At 46.4% G+C, this 18,210-nt stretch overlaps 2 protein-coding genes across 4 annotated transcripts; one reads left to right on the top strand and one right to left on the bottom strand.

The window, feature by feature from the left end:
• Positions 1-212: 212 nt before the first annotated feature.
• nup188 (nucleoporin 188) lies at positions 213-14,151 on the bottom strand. The gene is made up of 44 exons (XM_076158656.1): positions 14,067-14,151; positions 13,276-13,387; positions 11,978-12,032; positions 11,803-11,876; positions 11,624-11,708; positions 11,437-11,517; positions 11,274-11,318; positions 11,056-11,148; positions 10,797-10,916; positions 10,491-10,702; positions 10,082-10,196; positions 9,704-9,904; positions 9,022-9,102; positions 8,819-8,911; positions 8,592-8,711; positions 8,343-8,469; positions 8,038-8,196; positions 7,797-7,923; positions 7,614-7,701; positions 7,441-7,517; positions 7,236-7,350; positions 6,986-7,106; positions 6,431-6,497; positions 6,155-6,280; positions 5,818-6,058; positions 5,531-5,737; positions 5,273-5,442; positions 4,913-4,982; positions 4,761-4,828; positions 4,449-4,644; positions 4,285-4,362; positions 4,110-4,195; positions 3,442-3,587; positions 3,172-3,350; positions 2,502-2,702; positions 2,333-2,425; positions 2,053-2,205; positions 1,756-1,893; positions 1,589-1,663; positions 1,252-1,467; positions 1,038-1,169; positions 869-942; positions 651-780; positions 213-529 (listed from the first exon to the last, which is right to left on the bottom strand). The coding sequence occupies exons 2-44, from the start codon at positions 13,299-13,301 to the stop codon at positions 353-355; spliced, it is 5,238 nt and encodes a 1,745-aa protein (XP_076014771.1). The 5' UTR covers positions 13,302-13,387; positions 14,067-14,151; the 3' UTR covers positions 213-352.
• dolk (dolichol kinase) lies at positions 14,086-18,210 on the top strand. Of its 3 annotated transcripts, none has more exons than XM_076158657.1 (2): positions 14,086-14,207; positions 15,118-18,210. In XM_076158657.1, exon 2 carries the CDS (start codon positions 15,250-15,252, stop codon positions 16,819-16,821), a length of 1,572 nt encoding a protein of 523 aa, XP_076014772.1. In that variant the 5' UTR covers positions 14,086-14,207; positions 15,118-15,249; the 3' UTR covers positions 16,822-18,210. The 3 variants fall into 3 exon arrangements, with proteins under 3 accessions (XP_076014772.1, XP_076014774.1, XP_076014773.1); XM_076158659.1 differs by lacking the exon at positions 14,086-14,207 and adding an exon at positions 14,435-14,616; XM_076158658.1 differs by lacking the exon at positions 14,086-14,207 and adding an exon at positions 14,536-14,594.

The following is an 18,210-nucleotide window of genomic DNA, read 5'->3' as shown; positions in this document are numbered from 1 at the left end:
TCTACACAACTAAAGAGTCGGCTTTTATACTTGATTTTACTAGAGGGAATAGAGAAAATGAAATGGTCTGCGGTCATGTGTAGCACTTCAATGGGCCCCGGTCATTGTGTGACCTATAAAACTAGGCCTAGGAAAGATGGATCAGTCTGGCTGATGTCAACTAGCACCAAGATCTACACATTCCCTTCCAGAGACTTTTTTTCCTCCAAATGTCTTTCTTCCAAATGCCACCAGTGTTTCCAGACTGGTGGCATTTTGTAAACATTTTAGTTGTAGTCTTGCAGGACTCGAGTAAGTTTTTTTTTTTTTGGCAAAATGCAACGTTGAGCATTTTATTAGGGATCCACGTCTTTTATCTCTGCACGAGTCTGACAAACGCCTGTACGAGTTGGATGATCTGCTCCTGGCCTTCGTGGCTGCCCTTGGAGCCTGGCGTGGGCGGTTTCTGGGTGGAGGGGAGGATGCCGCTGGCCGGGGATGAGGGAGAACCCCTGCGGAAGTGGCGGGACAGGCTTGACAGGAGAGTGCTCTAGAGGAGAGGACGCAACAAAAAAAAAACGAATCAAACTAATTCCTATTGCTCTTTATTGTATTATAAATGCATAAATGAAAGCTGGAGAGGCCTGAGAGAGAGAGGGAACCCGTCTCACCAGCTCAGAGCCAAGCTCTTGCTTCAGCCTCTGCTTGTCGCGGGGGAGGATGGACGGATCCTTCAGACAGCGGACGGCCTGAGAGATCAACACGTAGAAGCAGTTCTCCATGCTGAACATCAGCAAAGACCTGAAGATGAATGACATGTTCAAACACTCAATTTGTGCCCTGGAGTGAACACATGAACACAAGGAGGAATTTGTCTAAATGTATTTACTTGAGTGCTTGCATCTCGTCTGATGAAGCGAGTGAGGCTATACTCAAGGAAGACGGTTCTTTCTTCTTCTCCATCTACACCCAGAAACGCCACAAAACAGAATCAGGAATGCAGTCTGACGGAGGAATGCAATTAATTACCAAATGCACTGAGAGCACCAAACACTTACATCACTTAACATGCTCAGGGCCACGTTGATGGTGGCCAGCAGAGTTCCAAACGACGGAGCCACGTCGGGTCCAAACGCCGGCGTGGTGAAGCTGAGGACAAACAGGGTCCTGTACTCTGCCAGGTCCATACACTGCATTAGAAGAAGAAGAAGAAATTAAATCACACTCGGCATCGGATCAGGAAACTCACCTGAGGTTGATCGGCAGACTCACCTGGTCCAGGAGGATCTGGCAGCAGTCTGGAGTGAAATGCTGCAGGGTGGCCAACGTTTTGCTGAGGATCTTGAGGAGGCTGCACTGCACGGCCAGCAGGGCCTTCTGCTCTGCCTCCTCCCTCTCTCCTCCCCCTGCTGCCTCCTTAGAGGACGTCTGCGGGGGCCGACTGCTCCTGGGGAGGGGACCAGGGGGCAACGCTTCCCCATTCTTGGCCTGAGAATAGACAACATTCAGCCATTAATGAGGAGCAGATACAATCACATGCAGTTCTCATTTTTACAGATAGCAAGAGAAGTGCAATATAGACTTTTCCACAAATGTCCTGCTTTCGGACCTGGAGGTAGTGATGGAGCATCTTCTTGCTGTGGAGGAGATACGTGCATGCCTGGCACAGATAACACAGGTTCACCTGGGTGGAGGAGAGATGGAAGAAATGCTGGTGAAACTTTGCTCTGTGGAGCTGCGTTACCTGGGCCGTGACGTGCGTCCCTCTGGACTTACCTGGACATCCCTGAGCAGCTTGGGCAGGTGGAACTGCCACTCCTTACAGAAGCTAGAGAGCTGCAGCAGGAAGCCAACGGTGTGGTCGGCCTCGTCCAGACACGCCAGACTCTGCACGGTCCGTACTGCGTTCAGACACTGAGCGGGAGAGAAAGCGGCGGCGTCAAGGTTTAGAAATTAAACCTTGGCATCATCTTCACTGAGGCAGCGGATAGGTTCACTCAGGTCTTTGCAAAGAAAAGTGGAGAGACTTTTGCTCTCCTATGCAGTGAGCTGTCCGTAGCTCTGCAGTCGTACCTGTAGTATGCGTTCCTGATGGACTCCAACAAAGTCCAGTGCTTCGTTGATAAAGTTGTAGCGCAGAGTCTTGAGCAGACTCTCCATTAAGGACATGCAGAGGCGGTACACTCCGGGCCAACAGGCCGAGTCCTGGGTCTTACGGGAGAAACCCTGTCCAGAGACATGGACACGCTACGTTATTATGTCATATTAATACACACAAATCAGTGATCTGTGTGTGTCATTAAGCTGGGGCGCTGTACATGTAAAGTAGATAAAGGTTTCATCTTGTGTTTACCTGTGATGTCCCGTTTGGAGAGAGCTCATACACACTGAGCAGAGGGAGGCAAATGGTCTGGATGACTCCGGCTCCGGCAACGGCTGCTGCCCCCTGCAGGACACAATTAAGATGCAGTAAAGGGTCGATGCCTTTTGACATGGCGGTGTGTGTTTGTGCGAGTGTGTACCTGAGGTGTGTGAGACAGCGTGAGCAGCAGGTGGAGCGCCGCCTCGGTGAAGTAGAGGTTGCGTTTGAAGCGCAGGCTGAGCTCCACGGCGCTCAGGACGGAGGGAAGCATCGGCACCTTCCTCATCACAGACACCCAGTGCTCGCCGTCCTCGTCGGTGCGGCACAGCTCCTTGGCTAAATGTAGCGCCAGCACACACACCTGAGGAATTAAGATGCCGTGATGAATAAAAATGGATTCATGTGGAAAAACCTTTTAATCAACAGAAAAAGCAGTAAATCGGACTATGTAGTGCTGCGGCTTTGACCGTTTGCCACAGAAGCTTTAGATCAGTGGTTCTCAAAGTTTTTACATCGGGTACCACCTCAGAAAGTATTTGGCTCTCCAAGTACACACCACTATGGCCATGTTAAAATACAGTAGCGTAGGCCGACCCTATTCAGCTGCTATGCTTAATGCACACAGGAAGCAAATGTATTCCTCATTGTTCCTATGAACAACTCTTAAATATAACTTAACTTTACAAGCTACATCATGTAGACTTTAGTGTACTTGTGTTTGTAAACCCTCAGCGGGGATAGAAAGTCAAGATAATAATTTATACGCCTGTGGAGAGATTATCAACAAACAGCTTTGAGACTTTGAGGCTCCATTCCTCGTCCCGACTCACCCCGTCCCTCTGGTCCTTCTGTAGGTTGCGGGGAGAGTCCGTCTCCATGCTGTCCTCGTCCTCCGGCACGTCTCCCATTTGGCTAATGTGGCGTGTGTTGTCAATTAGTGCGAGGGCCTCATCCTTCACCGTTTCACACACTGAGAGCAGCAGCTGGGGCAGCTGGGAAATCTCCCCGCCTAGTTGACAAGAAGTCAAAAGGCGTTCAAAAACACAAAACCATCCGCCTCTGTAACATCTGGCAGGACATGAAAGACACAAGCTGCTCACCATTGAGTCCTTGTATCTGCAGAACAGATATGAGTGCAGAGAAGATCTTGGTCTTCGTCCTCTCCATCAGCTGCTTGTCAGCTTGCTGGACACTCTCCAGGATGAGGGACAGGGGAGACAGGATGTCAGGGGCTGTGGCTACCACGCTGGGGACAGACACAAGGTCAAAAGGTCAGATCTGGTATTGAGTGTAACTATCAGGAAGCCACTCGCCATTGACTTCACACACACACACACACACGAGTGGACCTGTGTGTGTAGGTGACTTAACAAATAACAATGTATGTCATGTATGTGCATGAGAAAATCATAAGTGTAATGTTAAAGAAAAAAAACCTTTAGAAATGTTATTGCGCGCACACACACCTAACCAAATCATGAAATGGGGAACTTGAAGCCCGCTTGTTCCCAAAACCTGACAGTAAAATAAACTGAGTTCTTCATGCACACAGATCTGCTGCATGTGTGTACTTTGTAAGTATCTACACACACATTCTTGCACTGGCTGTGACTGAGCCACAGGCTTTACTTACAGATGAGACACACACACACACACACACACACACACACACACACACACACACACACACACACACACACACACACACACACACACACACACACACACACACACACACACACACACACACACACACACACACACACACCTTTTCCACTGTTTAAGGAGGATGAGTAGTAAAGTGGCCATCATGGATCCAAGGCGGAGACACGGCTCAGATGTGGGCACTGTCAACTAGAAATAGACAAAACTAATTCAACAACGCAACAAGAGATTTTTAAAAATAAAAAGCAAAACAATTTTACTGACAGGATGTGACTCACAGTAGCTTTAGTTCCATCCAGGACGTCCATGAAGAGCTTCAGTTTAGTCGCGTCGTCTGTTACCTGCATCACATCAGCCTGAAAACCAAACATAAACAGCATTACTGCAGCAGAGTCGCATGTGGGGGACGACTTCAGACCGTTTCAGGTTTAATGCTACACACGTGGACGGTGGAGAGGATCAGCAGCATCCGCCAGGCCGATATCAGCATCTGGGTCTCGGGGAAGGAGCAGATGCCGTCCTCCTCCGCCTGGGCCATGTGGCAGACAAGAGACTTGACGTACTGGGACCAGTACTCGTAGCGCCGCCCGTTGGAGAACTTCTGCAGCCCGTCCTTCAGCGACTTCTCCAAGGGGCCGCTGCAACAACACACAGGCCGTGGTTACGAGACATTTCAGACATCGCCTCTTAAAGCGGCAACGAAGACGTCAATTTCATCACATCGACATCCGAGCCGCAAAAACTGTGAAAGTACCTGACGACATAGTAGATCTCCAATCCGATAATTTTCATGACAAAGGCACAAGTCTCCAGAACACAAGGCTGCGTGGGGGAGAGGAAATACATCATCATCAATGCATCATCATCATCGTTGTCAGTGGATCATTGATGAGGACGGTGCCGTACCTCTGTGGTGTCTGAAGGAGGTGGCAGGGTTCCAAAGAGAGGCGTTGTCAGATTTTCCCAAAATCTTTCTCTGAGGGAAAAGCATGTGGATCATGATTCAAATTCAATGTTTCAAAGAACACACATTCTCCATATGTGTCATTCTTATCCCCTGCTCTCCTGATCACCCAGGACTATTGGGTTTGAGTCTATAGTAAGGAATATCACTTATTAGTCATAGAAGCATCAAAAACAGTCCATTCTGCAGCTTTCATTCATAATAACTAGTGCAATCTGCCTCATCATCACTTTACTTCAGAGGCAACGGAACATTAAAAAAAAAAGTGCTGAAAGAGGTTTTCCTCCCAATAATGTGCTTACTTTGTGCGTAAGACAGAGATGGCGCTGTCCCTGCGATCCTGCCAGAGGGCGAGGAGGAAGGCGAGGGCAGCCCGGTGCAGCAGCGGAGGGCACCAGTACTTCCCCTGTTGTTTGGAGTCGATCAGGTCTAAGACCACCTGCAGACAGCTCCACTCGCCCAGCAGGAACTCCTACAGTGGGAGAGAAAAACTCAAAACCTCAACACAAACCTCAACGCAAAATGCACCTTTTGCTCACTTTTCCTCCCAAAATTCACACCTTTGAGCCTTTGCTGCCATCTTTGACTTCCAGGTTCAGGAAGAGCTCAATGAGGCCGGGCTGCGTTTCCACAGCTACGGTGAGAAACTCCAGAATCATGACCTTGATTCGCATGTCTTCGGTTTTGCTCTGCAGCCGAGTTAGGAAGGCGTCTCGGATGGCTGTCGCGTCGCTGCCGAGGCAGGCGTAGACGGACATGGGAGCCACCTGAGGACAAACATTAACACGTCAGGCGCGATTGGCGGCAGCTACAGGCGATTACAACGCATAAAGTGGAGCGGACTTACTGTGGCAAGCCTCTTCAGCAGCTGGATGGCCAGGCGAGGCAGCGCTGGGTCGTGTTTGTGATAAATATATTTGGCCAGGACGGCGATGAGGTTGTTGCCGTTGCCCCCATGCTGTGTCAGCGCTTGCTCCAGAGGAGACACAACGTCCGAGGGCGGCTTTAGGCGGATGACGTTGTTGGTGACCGAGAAGGCCAGTTTGACCGTCTGGATCAGGATCTGTCCTGGACCCTCAGAACCTCCGCTACAGATGGTAAACGGAAGGGGGAGGGCGTGTTACAAACCGAAACCACCACTATGGGAACAATTACTACTCTTGCTGCATCTGATGTAGTCTGACCTGCTGGGATGTGCTGCCAGCACGATGTCAATGGTGTCGACGCCCACTCCCATGATATTGACCACCGCCTGGCCAGCCTCTGTGTTTGCCAGGCTGTAGATGCACAGAGACTGCAGGGTGGGTGTGCTGCGGCAAGAGAAGAAGAAGATGCATTCAACTAAAACGTACAAGATTTGTATAACATAAACTAGGAAAGCTTACAAAATATTGACCATTCACCACGTTAAGCACAGTTGCAGATTTAAGGCGTTGAATAATAAAGGGACCAGATCTTACCTGCCCTGGTTCTCTCCCTCTGGGCTCAGATTGAGAATAGCGTGGATCAGCTCCAATATCAGGCAGCCTGCAGCAACAAAGAGGAGTTTAATCCGATTTCACTTTACTGTCCAGTCAGGTAGAAAGTATCTAATAGAGCAGCGGCCCCCAACCACCGGTCCGCAGACCAGTACCTGTCCGTGGGTCATTTTGTACTCTTTGTGTCTTTGCTTTTAAAAGAGTTCGAGCGGTACTTCTCAGCAACAAAAGACCCACGGACGCGAAAGAATGGGTCCGCAACCCATATTGCAAATGACGGTGGCCTTAAACATTAATTTCAGACGACAACTCCGATGTTTCTGGATTCAAATCAAGGCAGAAAATCCCGAGATCGCCACAAAAACACTGAAAACTCTGCTTCCATTTCACACACCCTCTCTTTGTGAAGCAGGGTTTATGCAGTGACAGAGTGAGTGAGTAGACTGGACATAAGGAACACACTTCGGGTGTCATCGTCTCCCATTAACTCTTGGGTTGGGGACCCCTGTACTGGAGTTCTGTCAGCTGTGCCCTTACCGATCCTCTCCCTGACTCCGTAGGTGTTGTAACGCCACTTGTGGTACGTGGGCAGCATCTCCTTTAACACCAGCAGCACGCAGGGGATCAGTCCTTTGCTCTGGGTGCTGCCAAGCTGGCCCTGACATGAGACATAAACTGCATAAGGATTCTAGGACAACAAAATGAACCAACACACAAACTCTTCCGTACTACTTACAGGGATGTTGAACTGGGTGCTCTTATTTTATTCAGTATAATTCATCATTACCTTGACCAGACTTGTGATGAGACGGAGGAAGGCGATGGTCACGTCATACTCCCCCCTGGGCTGCTCTATCTGGACTAGCAAGTTGCCATAGTTACCCGCCTTCATGCCCTCAGCGCTAAAAAATAAAACCCAATTTGCTAAGAATTTGTGATGTTTGACAGTCAAAGTCAATATTTAGGGAGGACACAGTTAACCGACTTATTACCTTACAGACTGAGCCATGGTAGCCAAAGGGCTGGAGGCGAAGGGGAGGAAACCTGTGTGGTGCAGGCTGGACCACACCTGAACAGAAGAGAAAAAAAGAGGAGAAGCTGGATGACGCATGAATGTGAGGAAAGGGTGTAAAACTTTTACATTTGAGGTACCCGGTGCACCGACCTTCCCGGGCATCCTTGCAGCCAGCACGGTCAGGCAGTTGACACAGGAGGCGATCACGTCCACTGGAGGGTTGATGACGGATGTTAACCTGACAGACGCAGAGCAGGAGAAGACGAGACGGACCAGATTGAAACCGGTTGAAAGAGAAGGAGCAGAATAACAGCTTTTGTAAAGTTAGTTTACCTCTGCAGCAACATGTAGATGCGTGAAGTCAGAGGCAACAAACAATCCGACACGGTCCAGTCTGTGCTGATGATTTTATGCACCAGGTCCAGGATGGGTTTGACACGTGCACAGTGAGCGAGGACATCTAGCACCAAAAGAGAGAAATACAAGGCAATTCATTTACATCGTCTTAATGATTCAATTTGAATCCAATGAATCAGTTTATTAGGTAGCGGACGAGCTTGGCAGGTGTGTGTACCTGCAGTAGAAACGACATGGAGCAGCATCTCGACCTCACAGGTGAAGAGGGTCCAGGAGCTGTAGGAGTGCTCCCAGCGCACCATGTAGCCCTGTTCCCCTCCTATCACCACCTGGCCCAGCACTCCCTGGGGCATCCACAGGTTCGTTTGCCCCACGCCTGCAATGGAGACACAAAGAATCAGCTGTTACGTTACGTTGCGTTAAGAGTATGAGATTATCATTCAGCTCCATCTTTGTGGCATGCTAGGGCGCACAAAAATGGTGTCAGCACTCACATATCACAGTGACAATCAACAAACTGACCTAGTGGGTAGAGAAGCTTCGGTGTCTGTCTCCTCCACAGTGTTCCGTCGTCCTTGGATACTATATCGTTGGGTTTGTGCTTGTAAACTTGTGTGTAGAACGACATCTTGTCCAAAAAGTTGTACACCTGTCGCACAGGGACAGAAACACATCGATGACTCATTGGGACAAGGCAGGGGGGAGGGAGGGAGGGAGGGAGGGGGGGGGGGGAGGAGAGAGAGAGAGAGAGAGAGAGAATGTGTAAGCTACCTTTTTAACAGTTGACTTGTTTGACAGTAACACAGTTAGAAGCTGTAACAGTGGTCCAATCTTATGAGGGAACATCCCGACAGCGCTGTCCAGGATCATCCCCAATCCCATGTTTGGCTTCTGGATTTAAAAGAACACACACACACACACACACGGGATGAACATTCACTCATTCTTATTTCTTCTTCGTCATCCTCTTTTGTCTCATGGATCAAACAGACGCTCACCATTTCCCAGAACACTTCAGCCAGACTGGGGGCAGAGAGGACCTCGCATGCAGCGTCGATCAGGTGGGAGCACTGCGTCGCCACGCCGTCAGCCTGTCAGATCCATTACGGTGGGAGCAAATGACCCCAAAAAAAAGGGTTACAAACATAAAATGCGAGTCGGGACATTTTACGAGACAGATGTGTAAAAACCGACTTTGTACCTGTAAGCTCTCCTCTTCAAAAGACGTGACCACAAATGAAAGGAGGCCATAGATGCACATCTTTGCTGTGCTCGCTGTGCACTAGAGAGAGAGAGGAGAGAGAGAAAGAGAGAGAGAGATTAACCAATAAATACTGCTCATGTCGTGTTCAGATTATCACACTTAGAAAATATAGATGTACTGAAATCACTTTGAAATCACATCCACAGCATCTTCTCGTCTAAACCTTAGCGATCTTGATATTTCCCATACAAACACAATGCCGATGTGGAGCACAGCAGGTTTTCCATTCCACCAGCTGGAATTCACTCCGGGCGTCTAATTAAGGACAGATTTAGACCGGCACTGTGTGATTATATTTAACAAGCTTGTAAAGTAAAACCAGGCGCACATTACTCTACAGTCTTTGATTAAGGCACCGTGAAACAATGTGCAACTTTCTTATATGATTTCTGTTGATCCTGGACGTAGGTAGGATCCGATACAATGAAGGATCATTACAAGCACGCGGCACCTGGATATTATTTAGGCAGTTTTGGGGTAATGAGAGCAACAGCGAGTCAGATTGCGCAGTGTTGAATTTGTTTATTTGGCTTTCAGTCCAAAAAGAGGTCACCATCAATTAGAATCTATTTCAAAAGTGTAATTCAGCATTTGATCTGACCCATGTGTGCTTCCTTACATTATTCCCTGAGAGTCCAAGGCCCTTCAGCATGGCTGAAAGATACTTGAACACCCCGAGCTGCAGGGCGGTGTTGCCGATCCGCCTGACCACGGGACTGGACTCCTCTGGTCTCAGTGTGTGTCTGAGCAGGACCCAAGCCAGCAGCACCGGCCCATGATGAGGGATGTCACCAAATGTCAGCAGCAGTTGATCCATTTCCTGGAAGACAGACAGCTTCATCAACCTTAAAGGAACAATACAATGAGTCTAGATACAATTTGTGAAAAACTAATAACATTAGAGCGCCTGAGAATGCAGGCTTCCTTAGACGGATTGTATGTGTCAAGTTCAGTGCTGCAAATCTGGGTTCTTGCTGTTCAGAGACTTAATTCAAACCTTAATGATGTCAGCAGCGTTGGAGAACTGATGCTGCACTGTACAGTCCTCCAGAGCACACTTGTGAAGGAAGTCAATGTCCATTCCCTCTACCAGGATAAGACTGCTCAAGTATCTGCAGGCCAGAACATACAAGACATTTCAAACCTAATCACTGTTGAATAATGTACATAGAGACAGGTTTTTTAAAGGCCTTGTTTACAAAGATCATTGACCTTAAACATTACAGCCATCAAATATCAATAACTCAGATTCTGTTGTCGTTCTGTGTTAAATTACCAAAAACAGGACGATCCGATTCAGTGTTATCTCTTTCATGGTCAAGAAACCCAGTGAGATGTAGGAGTTTGTCATATTTTTACACATTAGTGTATTAACATGAACAACACAATCAGCCAAGTGTTCTTACCCAATGCGGTCTACGAGCGCATCCATGCTCTTGTTCACAAGGTGTCTGTTGGTCTGCCGCAGACCAAAGCCCTGCTCCTTGAACATCTTGGTGAAGCTCAGCAGGTCAGATGGGCTCATTTCAAAATAAGCATAATACAGGAAGATGATCTCCAGCAGCAGAGACTGTTCTCTCAGACACTGGAGGAACCACCGTGACACCTGCCTCTCCGTCTGCAAGAGAGGACAAATGATTTCATGTCGTTTAATGGACAATCAATATAACATGAATGACTGAAACATGAAAAAATATAAAGCAAATGACTACCATCAGGTTTCCATGGGTCTCCCATGTTGGAGCCTCTGCCTTGAAGAGGGTCTCAAACTGGGACTGATAGTTGCTCACCAGATCCTTCTCTAGTTTGTTTACACAGTTACAGTACTCGGCCTGCACAGCAACAAACAGCAAAAATTGGTTGCAGATTGTAAACCAACTAATTTCTCATCAGAAATGACTCATATATGGCTGAATATCTCATTTATGAAGTCTCCAAATTCCAGCTTTCAGTCTTCATCAGCAATCTTACCCTATAGGGATGTCGCTCATCCTGAAAGTATGTCAGCAGAAGCAGAACACATCTGAGTAGACACACGCGCTCCTCATAGTAATAGTCCGCAATCTGTGTGTGCACAGAGACAATCATACTTAAAAGACTGAAATGGGGACACAGCGGTCAAGTTGAATCATAATTTAACAAACAGTGAGACAAAACACTGAGAATGTCTGCACATCTCCCCTACTGACCTTCAGCAGCAGCGCTTGGCTTTGTCGATCGTCCTGAAGAACACCCTATAATGAAGAGAAATCATTTTCACTGTTTAACTCTATCATATTAATTATTTTATCAATCCAACCAGGCATAAATAAATAAAAAATCTAATTCTGAAATCAAATTCAGTGCAGGCACCTTTAAGGAGTTCCGGGTTCCTCTGTAGTCCTCCTGTAAGTAGCACTGTAATAGCTGAACACTCTGCTGTTCATCAAGACCCTGCAACAAGCCAATAATAATCACTACATAGAACCACAACTGTTAAAAGGTGACTGTTATAAGGTGACCATATGATTCTGGATAAAACAAAGTTTCAAACTCTCACCAAAAGTTTACTGATTCGCAAACCAAACTCCTTCAGCGATTTTGCAACATCTTTGTTCTCCTTCACTTTCCCAGCAGATGACGAGCTGGAACATGGGATGTTGGCAGTCAGTTAGCCCTTCAGGTAGTTTAGAATAAGAGTTTGGCTTATGTTTGGATCAGAAATAACCGTAAACATACCTGGGTGGCTTGTAGTAAGTGAGTCCTTGATGTAGTCTGTCCCAGTGTCTTTCGAGCTCTGCCTCTATCTGAGCCTTTGACCATTGATCAGAGAGTTGGTTGTGAGAAAGATTATTCTGTCAAATATTGCAAACATACAGTATATATGCATGATGATGACGACAAGCAGACATACCGGCTCTCGCAGTGCCGATCTTCCCAATAGTATAGTCCATAATTCTCGACTGCTCCTAATAGCAAAAGTACAGTATATTAGCAAAACACTGACACTGAAACACGCTCCTCTTTCAAACCCGCGATCATTTTGTCTTCCATATTGGTCCATTAGTAAGGAAAGTTCACCCCGGTCATACCCGTTACCCCTAAACCCAGTTACCTGGCTTTTGTGGAGATTTGTTCGCTCAAGCCAACCAGACGTCTTGCATTGTGGCTTACTGGTCCTGACTTCAGCATGATGACAATGCTTACTGTTTGTCTCTGACGTATTCTCAAACTAGTGTGTTGAGGGGTCGTTATGGTCATTGTTATGGTTAGTCATTGTTGATGCCATTATAGGGTGGGGGCGAGGGATGATAGGTCAACTGTGATGTCATTCATGATGTCATTATGTGGGGTGCTTGGATGATATTTGTTTTATGTAAATGATAATTCCATATTTTTGTTTTCTTTTTAAAAAGCATCTTATGCAAATGCTCCTTGAATGACTCTTTCCATTTGAGAGAAGTTTGGAGGAGATTGTAGGAATGTCACATTTATGTCTCCCATCATGACATCATTCTGTCAGGTGGTTCCATTCATTTCCCGATAAATCTATTTAGATTAAAAATTATTTGGTAATAAAAAATGAAATAAAAGTGAGTTTCATGTAAATAAAACTAAGTAATTTCCCTCGGGACAATAAGCGTATTTTATCTTAAAATAAAATGAAAAACAGACTTTGCCAAGAAAGGTAAAGTTAATGTTTTTGGCAAGTTAAGAGACGAATGGAACAAAGGTACACACAAATATAAACACGCACTGAATATAGTACAATACATGATAAATGGATACATAAGTACGGTTTCCATTTAAACAAATCAATTACTGACCTCAATCTTATGAAACATGAGGGGGAAAACTACGCATGCACCATCTCATGCCACCAATATGCTGACCATATAGTGACGTATCGGCGGTTACTGCAGTAAATGGTGCTTGTGAACTATTTCAAAGCCAAGATGCGACTAAACAAGCAGCTTGATAGTTGCTCGCACACGGCGCTAACATGAAACCATTCAAATCTAACGACAAGTAACGGCTAAGCTAAGTTAGCGCGGTGCTAACAACTTAAAACACACGTTATCATTGTTCTATTTTACTGTTGACAAGGCGCTACAATAGTATATATTCACACTGTGTAGATGTATCTACTCGAATACGAAACGTTAACATATACTCCGGTGTAGAGGGAAAAGTTTAATTCCGATTCCTTACCTTGTGCATACCTCGGAGTCCGCCATCTTTGACCCTGCCAGCTGATTGGTTGTTGTCCTGGGTGGTCATCACTCACGTAACGCCTACTTTCTTCTTCTTTTTTTAATGCGCTCTGTAGGACGTGACTGCCATTTAGTGGACATGTTTATACTGCAACATGGGTATAAATCGTGTTCAGATTCGTGCTGCTTTTGGTCTGAATTCTCTGTCAAGTGTTATTGATCATTTACTTGTATAAGAAGAACAATGTTATCTGTTAGTTCAACATTGACAGAGAGCATTAAAGGGCAAAACATGTACTTGTGCAATGTCATTATGTAGTTCAGCCCAGTCCACTTTTGAGGTCATTTTTTATTCACAAAACATTAAACTGCCCATATGTCTAAGTGAAAAATTAATAACGAGAAAGCTAAAGCAAAGACCAAAAGGTAATCATAACAAACATGACAGTTTATCGTAAGCAGTAGTAGTACCGAAATATGTTTATTATCAGCCTATAGATAATATATAATTGTTTAAACATGTTATATAAAATGAAAATGAACATAATCTCCCAAAAATCGGAACAAAACGCAGATTTATTATGTTTATCAACAAGACGATTGTGTAATTAGCTATTTGATGTGTATTAGACAAAAGCCGTCCGCCATCTGCCCACTGAATTTGAATTCAATTTAGAGACACTGTTTGCCAATCAGTACACGATAAACATTCATAATGTTTTAAAAGGAAAACATATACCTAGAAAATATAGTTAAAAAAGGTGTTAAAAGTATGTAAATTTGTTGTACCACGTGATCCGGTTGTCAAACATGGCTCCCTCCTACTGGGCTTGAGAGGCTGCTGCTGCACGAGAGAGAGGAAGAGCGTGGAAACCGGACAATCGCCGCCTCTTATCTCACACACCTTCCAAACAACACGACACTTATGCGGTACGTAAACCTGCCTTGACCGGTCTTGATCTTCTTTAAATCCCTCCTGCGCTGCTGTGCTGTGTGTCGTCGTGCTAACTCGGTACAATCAGCTGTGTGTGCGTTTGTGTGTCCGCTAGCTCGATGCTGTCCGGGGCTGCAGCATCCCCTCTCTCCATCTCATTACTATTGTCGGTCAAAGTTACCAAGCAAGGAATGAATGAATGAATGAATGAATGAATGTAGGAGTTTTTATTTTCATCGGACCGATCTAATAACGCAGTAAGCCGATGCAGGCCAGAAGTCTCCCACCCCCACAGCTGTGGACAGAAGGCAGGACAAAAGGTGGCAGCTGATCAGGAGACATCATGGCTTCTGTGTCTCCTTCACCTTTCTGACCAGGCAGAAGTACGGATTTCACAACGACTGGGTGAATGTTTACCTGACCATAGTTCATGGTAGATAGCTGAGCAAAGTGCATCCGTCAGATGAGCTCATTTCAAAATAAGCATAATACAGTGCAATATGGATTGAATCATATGAAACTATCTTTAAATACAGCAACACAGTGTTTTAATGAGCGTAGACATACATTAAACTGTAAAATAATGAATCTACTTAATAGCTCATTTGTAAAGTACTCATTCAGGAAGCATCTTGGGAGCTCATGAGGACAGGAGGGACACAAAGGGTTAAAAGCTGTGAGCAAGGTCCATTTGAGCTGCATAACTTATCAATAACACATTAGCAGTACAGCAGTGCAGAGACCATATCGGTGACATACGATTAAGTGTGCTGATACCATTTAAAATTCTGGCAGCTGAATTCTATACAGCGGCTTTATTACCAATGTGAACTCTGCTATCATCAAAACAAGAGTGGCACTTTTAGAAATGGTCTGATTTGATTGAATTTTCCTTCCTTTTCACAGATCTAGAGTCCGAGCTGCCACATGATGTGTGCCAGAGGGAGGAAGTGAGACATCAAGCGCCTTCAGTGCCACAGACCATCTGCTCTGACCCTCCTCCCTCGCTGGTAAACCTCCACCCTCCACCCTCCAGCCATGCAGATCAGCCCGGTGCTGGTGGAGTCCACTGTGGTCTTGGCTGTGGTGCTGTGCGTCCACATGGCGGTATGGAACCAGCACTCGTGGTGCAGCATCGCCCTCGTCATCCAGGCTTTCTACGTGCAGCATAAATGGGACAGGCTGCTCAGGTCAGGCAGCGCCGTGTTCCAGTTCCGTCCGGCGGCAAACAGCGGCATCGTCCCGGCCTCCATGGTGATGCCCTTGCTGGGCCTGGCACTCAAAGAAAAGTGCTCCGCCTCAGGGAATGTCTACTTTGAGCGCTTCTCCATGGTGATCACCATCACAGGTATGATGCTGGCTCTGTTCCTCTCCCTGATTGCTCTGGGAATCACCAGACCCGTTCCCACAAACACTTGCGTGATAGCAGGCTTGGCCGGAAGTGCAATTCTGTACACGACCAAACAGACGCTAACTGTGTCCGAGGTCATCGAAGTCTTGGAGGTACTGCTGATCTTCGTCTATCTCAGCCTCATTGTGCTTTACCTGCTGCCGCGCTGCTTCACTCCCGGAGAGGCGCTCCTCATCGTCGGGGGAATCAGTTTCATCGTCAACCAGCTCATCAAGCGCTCCCTGAACCTGGCAGAAGTGAAAGGGGATCCGGTCAACTATTTCCTGCCGGTGGTGGTGGTGGGCTCACTGTTGCTGGGCGTTTTCTTCGCTCTGCTCTTCTGCTTCATGGAATCTGAGACCTGGGTGTCATCGCTATTCTTTCACATGATGACGGCAGTTCTCGGCCTGGGAATCCTCCTGCCGTGGCTCTCCCTGTTCATAGGGCGGCATCCCATCATGTGGCTGTTAGATTTTGTAACGTTGAATGACAGACGACTCTGTCTGCTGGGGTACTGGCTGCTTCTGGCTGTCGTTGCAACCTGTGTCGTGTTGCACCAAAACTACCAGCGCCAGTCGGGGTCAAAGAAGCACCAGGCCTCAACTGTTGTCAGGAAATACTTCCATCTTATAGTTGTGGCCACGTATGTTCCAGGGCTCATATACGACAGGCAGCTGCTCCACGTGGCGTCTGTGGGCTGCTTGGCCGTTTTCTTGTTCCTGGAGTACGTGCGATACTTTAGAATCCAGCCTCTGGGCCAGCTGCTCAGGCAGTTACTCACCTTGTTCCTGGATGAGCGGGACTGCGGGCCTCTCATTCTAACGCACGTCTACCTGCTGCTGGGCATGTCTCTGCCCATATGGCTCTTTCCCGGACCCTGCGCCCCTAAGGGGATTCTTCCCGGAGCGGGTGGCCTGGTGCCTTATGCGGGCGTGCTGGCCGTGGGAGTGGGAGACACGGTTGCGTCCGTCTTCGGCAGCACCATGGGGGAAATCCGCTGGCCTGGCACGAGGAAAACCATGGAGGGCACGGCGACGTCCGTGTTTGCCCAGATCATCGCCGTGGCCGTGTTCCTCATCTTCGACGCCAGCATCAATCTGAACTCGACCTACTCGTGGATCGTGGGTTCCATCACTTTGGTGGCCATGCTGGAGGCCTACACTTCCCAAATAGACAACCTCCTGCTCCCGCTCTACCTCTTCATCCTGCTGTTGCTCTGAATGGCACAAAGGCAGACAGACAGACAAACACACATGTGTATGCAGACCCCTTCCCCCCCTGTTCTCAGTCCTTTCTGGGGTAAAAGGAAGAACAATGAAAGTCATTTGGGGGGGGAATGAAAATAGCAGCAGTGGTGTACGGTTTCTGTGCGTCACTGCTCCGTCCCTGAGGTACGAATGCTGCTGACAGCAACAACTCCTGAATTATATAACGGGAGATGGAATTTAGAATAATGGGAAATGTCCTTCACATACACATGTAGAAATCCAAACACTGCTAGAAAAGGCTCATTTCTGTCATCAGTGGGGGTTATTGCTGTTCATATTTGGTCCTTTTTTATTTTTTTGCATATGGTCTTTGAACAACAGATTTGAAGTCGGAGTCTTGATGTCTTTATTTTTTTTTAAACCAACATTTTCATTTCAGCATATTGAAATATTACATCTTGCCTCCCCTGTGGCAATAAGAAGGACTTACATCTGATCGTATTTGCCTTAACAAGTATATTTTCTAGCACCCAGTGTTGTACATAACATTAATGGAAGCATTGGTGTTTGTAAAGAAGCCGATTTATACTTTCTATACTTTCCTGCATGTCACCAATGTGAAATTCTGGATTATTTATGGTTATTTTACCTTGATTTCTTTGGTATGATCTTCTCAAAACAAACACACTGGTAAGTTTCCTTGCGATACTGAGCCTTCAAACTTGAGATATTTTTGGAAGACATGTATTTGGCCAAAATAATGACAATGACAGACCCTTCCTTCCTCCATTTACTAGCAATAATTGCCATTGAACATTTGTTTTCTAGAAATATCTACAAGGTTTGAGCTCTCCATCATCATTACCATCATCACTCCAACAGGAGGAGGATGAAGATGTCTTAGGAGGATATTTGATGTTTCATATGATGACTTTATTTGCATGGTCCTTGCGGTATGTTGATTTTGCCAATATCCTCACATTTTTGGAAGTGTAGTACTGCATGTCGAGTGATAATCAATGCTTCCTACTTTTTAATCCATTTATTTAATACTCATTTGTGGATTGCAAGTGAGGACCTGTGTGAGTGACTGATTGGACTTTGACTTACACAAACTAACACCTTTGCTCCCTCAGTTTTGTGGTAAAGTGACCATGAACAGGTTTGGATGTTGTGTGTTGTGGATTATACTTGCCTATACACAAGGTTTTGATGTTTAATTTGCATAAATGTCTTAACAATGAACTTACTTGAACACAGAACATGCTTGCTCCCGATAATAAACATACAAACTCTGCCATCCCCCTTTGAATCACCTTGATCAGGAATAAAGCAACAGTTTTGATGAGGAAAGTACATTTGGTTTAGTGTCGTTTTTGAATATCCAGGGAAAGTCGAACA

This window comes from Genypterus blacodes, unplaced genomic scaffold, assembly GCF_046128005.1.
Source record: "Genypterus blacodes isolate CSIRO-AG114 ecotype Tasmania unplaced genomic scaffold, CSIRO-AGI_Gbla_v1 ptg000085l_1, whole genome shotgun sequence".
Taxonomy (NCBI): domain Eukaryota; kingdom Metazoa; phylum Chordata; class Actinopteri; order Ophidiiformes; family Ophidiidae; genus Genypterus; species Genypterus blacodes.
The sequence above is the reverse complement of the archived record's forward strand: the minus strand, read 5'-3'. Positions and strand labels throughout refer to the sequence as shown.

What these genes read in the sequence shown, in the direction of transcription:
- nup188 (XM_076158656.1), bottom strand. Translation starts at nt 13,301, where the DNA reads ATGGCGGACTCCGAGGTATGCACAAG. An exon ending in CTGGCAGCACATCCCAGCAG is followed by an intron (nt 6,059 to 6,154) that starts GTCAGACTACAT and finishes TACCATCTGTAG; the next exon opens with CGGAGGTTCTGAGGGTCCAG. An exon ending in GACGAGATGCAAGCACTCAA is followed by an intron (nt 781 to 868) that starts GTAAATACATTT and finishes ATTCATCTTCAG; the next exon opens with GTCTTTGCTGATGTTCAGCA.
- dolk (XM_076158657.1), top strand. Translation starts at nt 15,250, where the DNA reads ATGCAGATCAGCCCGGTGCTGGTGGAGTCCACTGTGGTCTTGGCTGTG.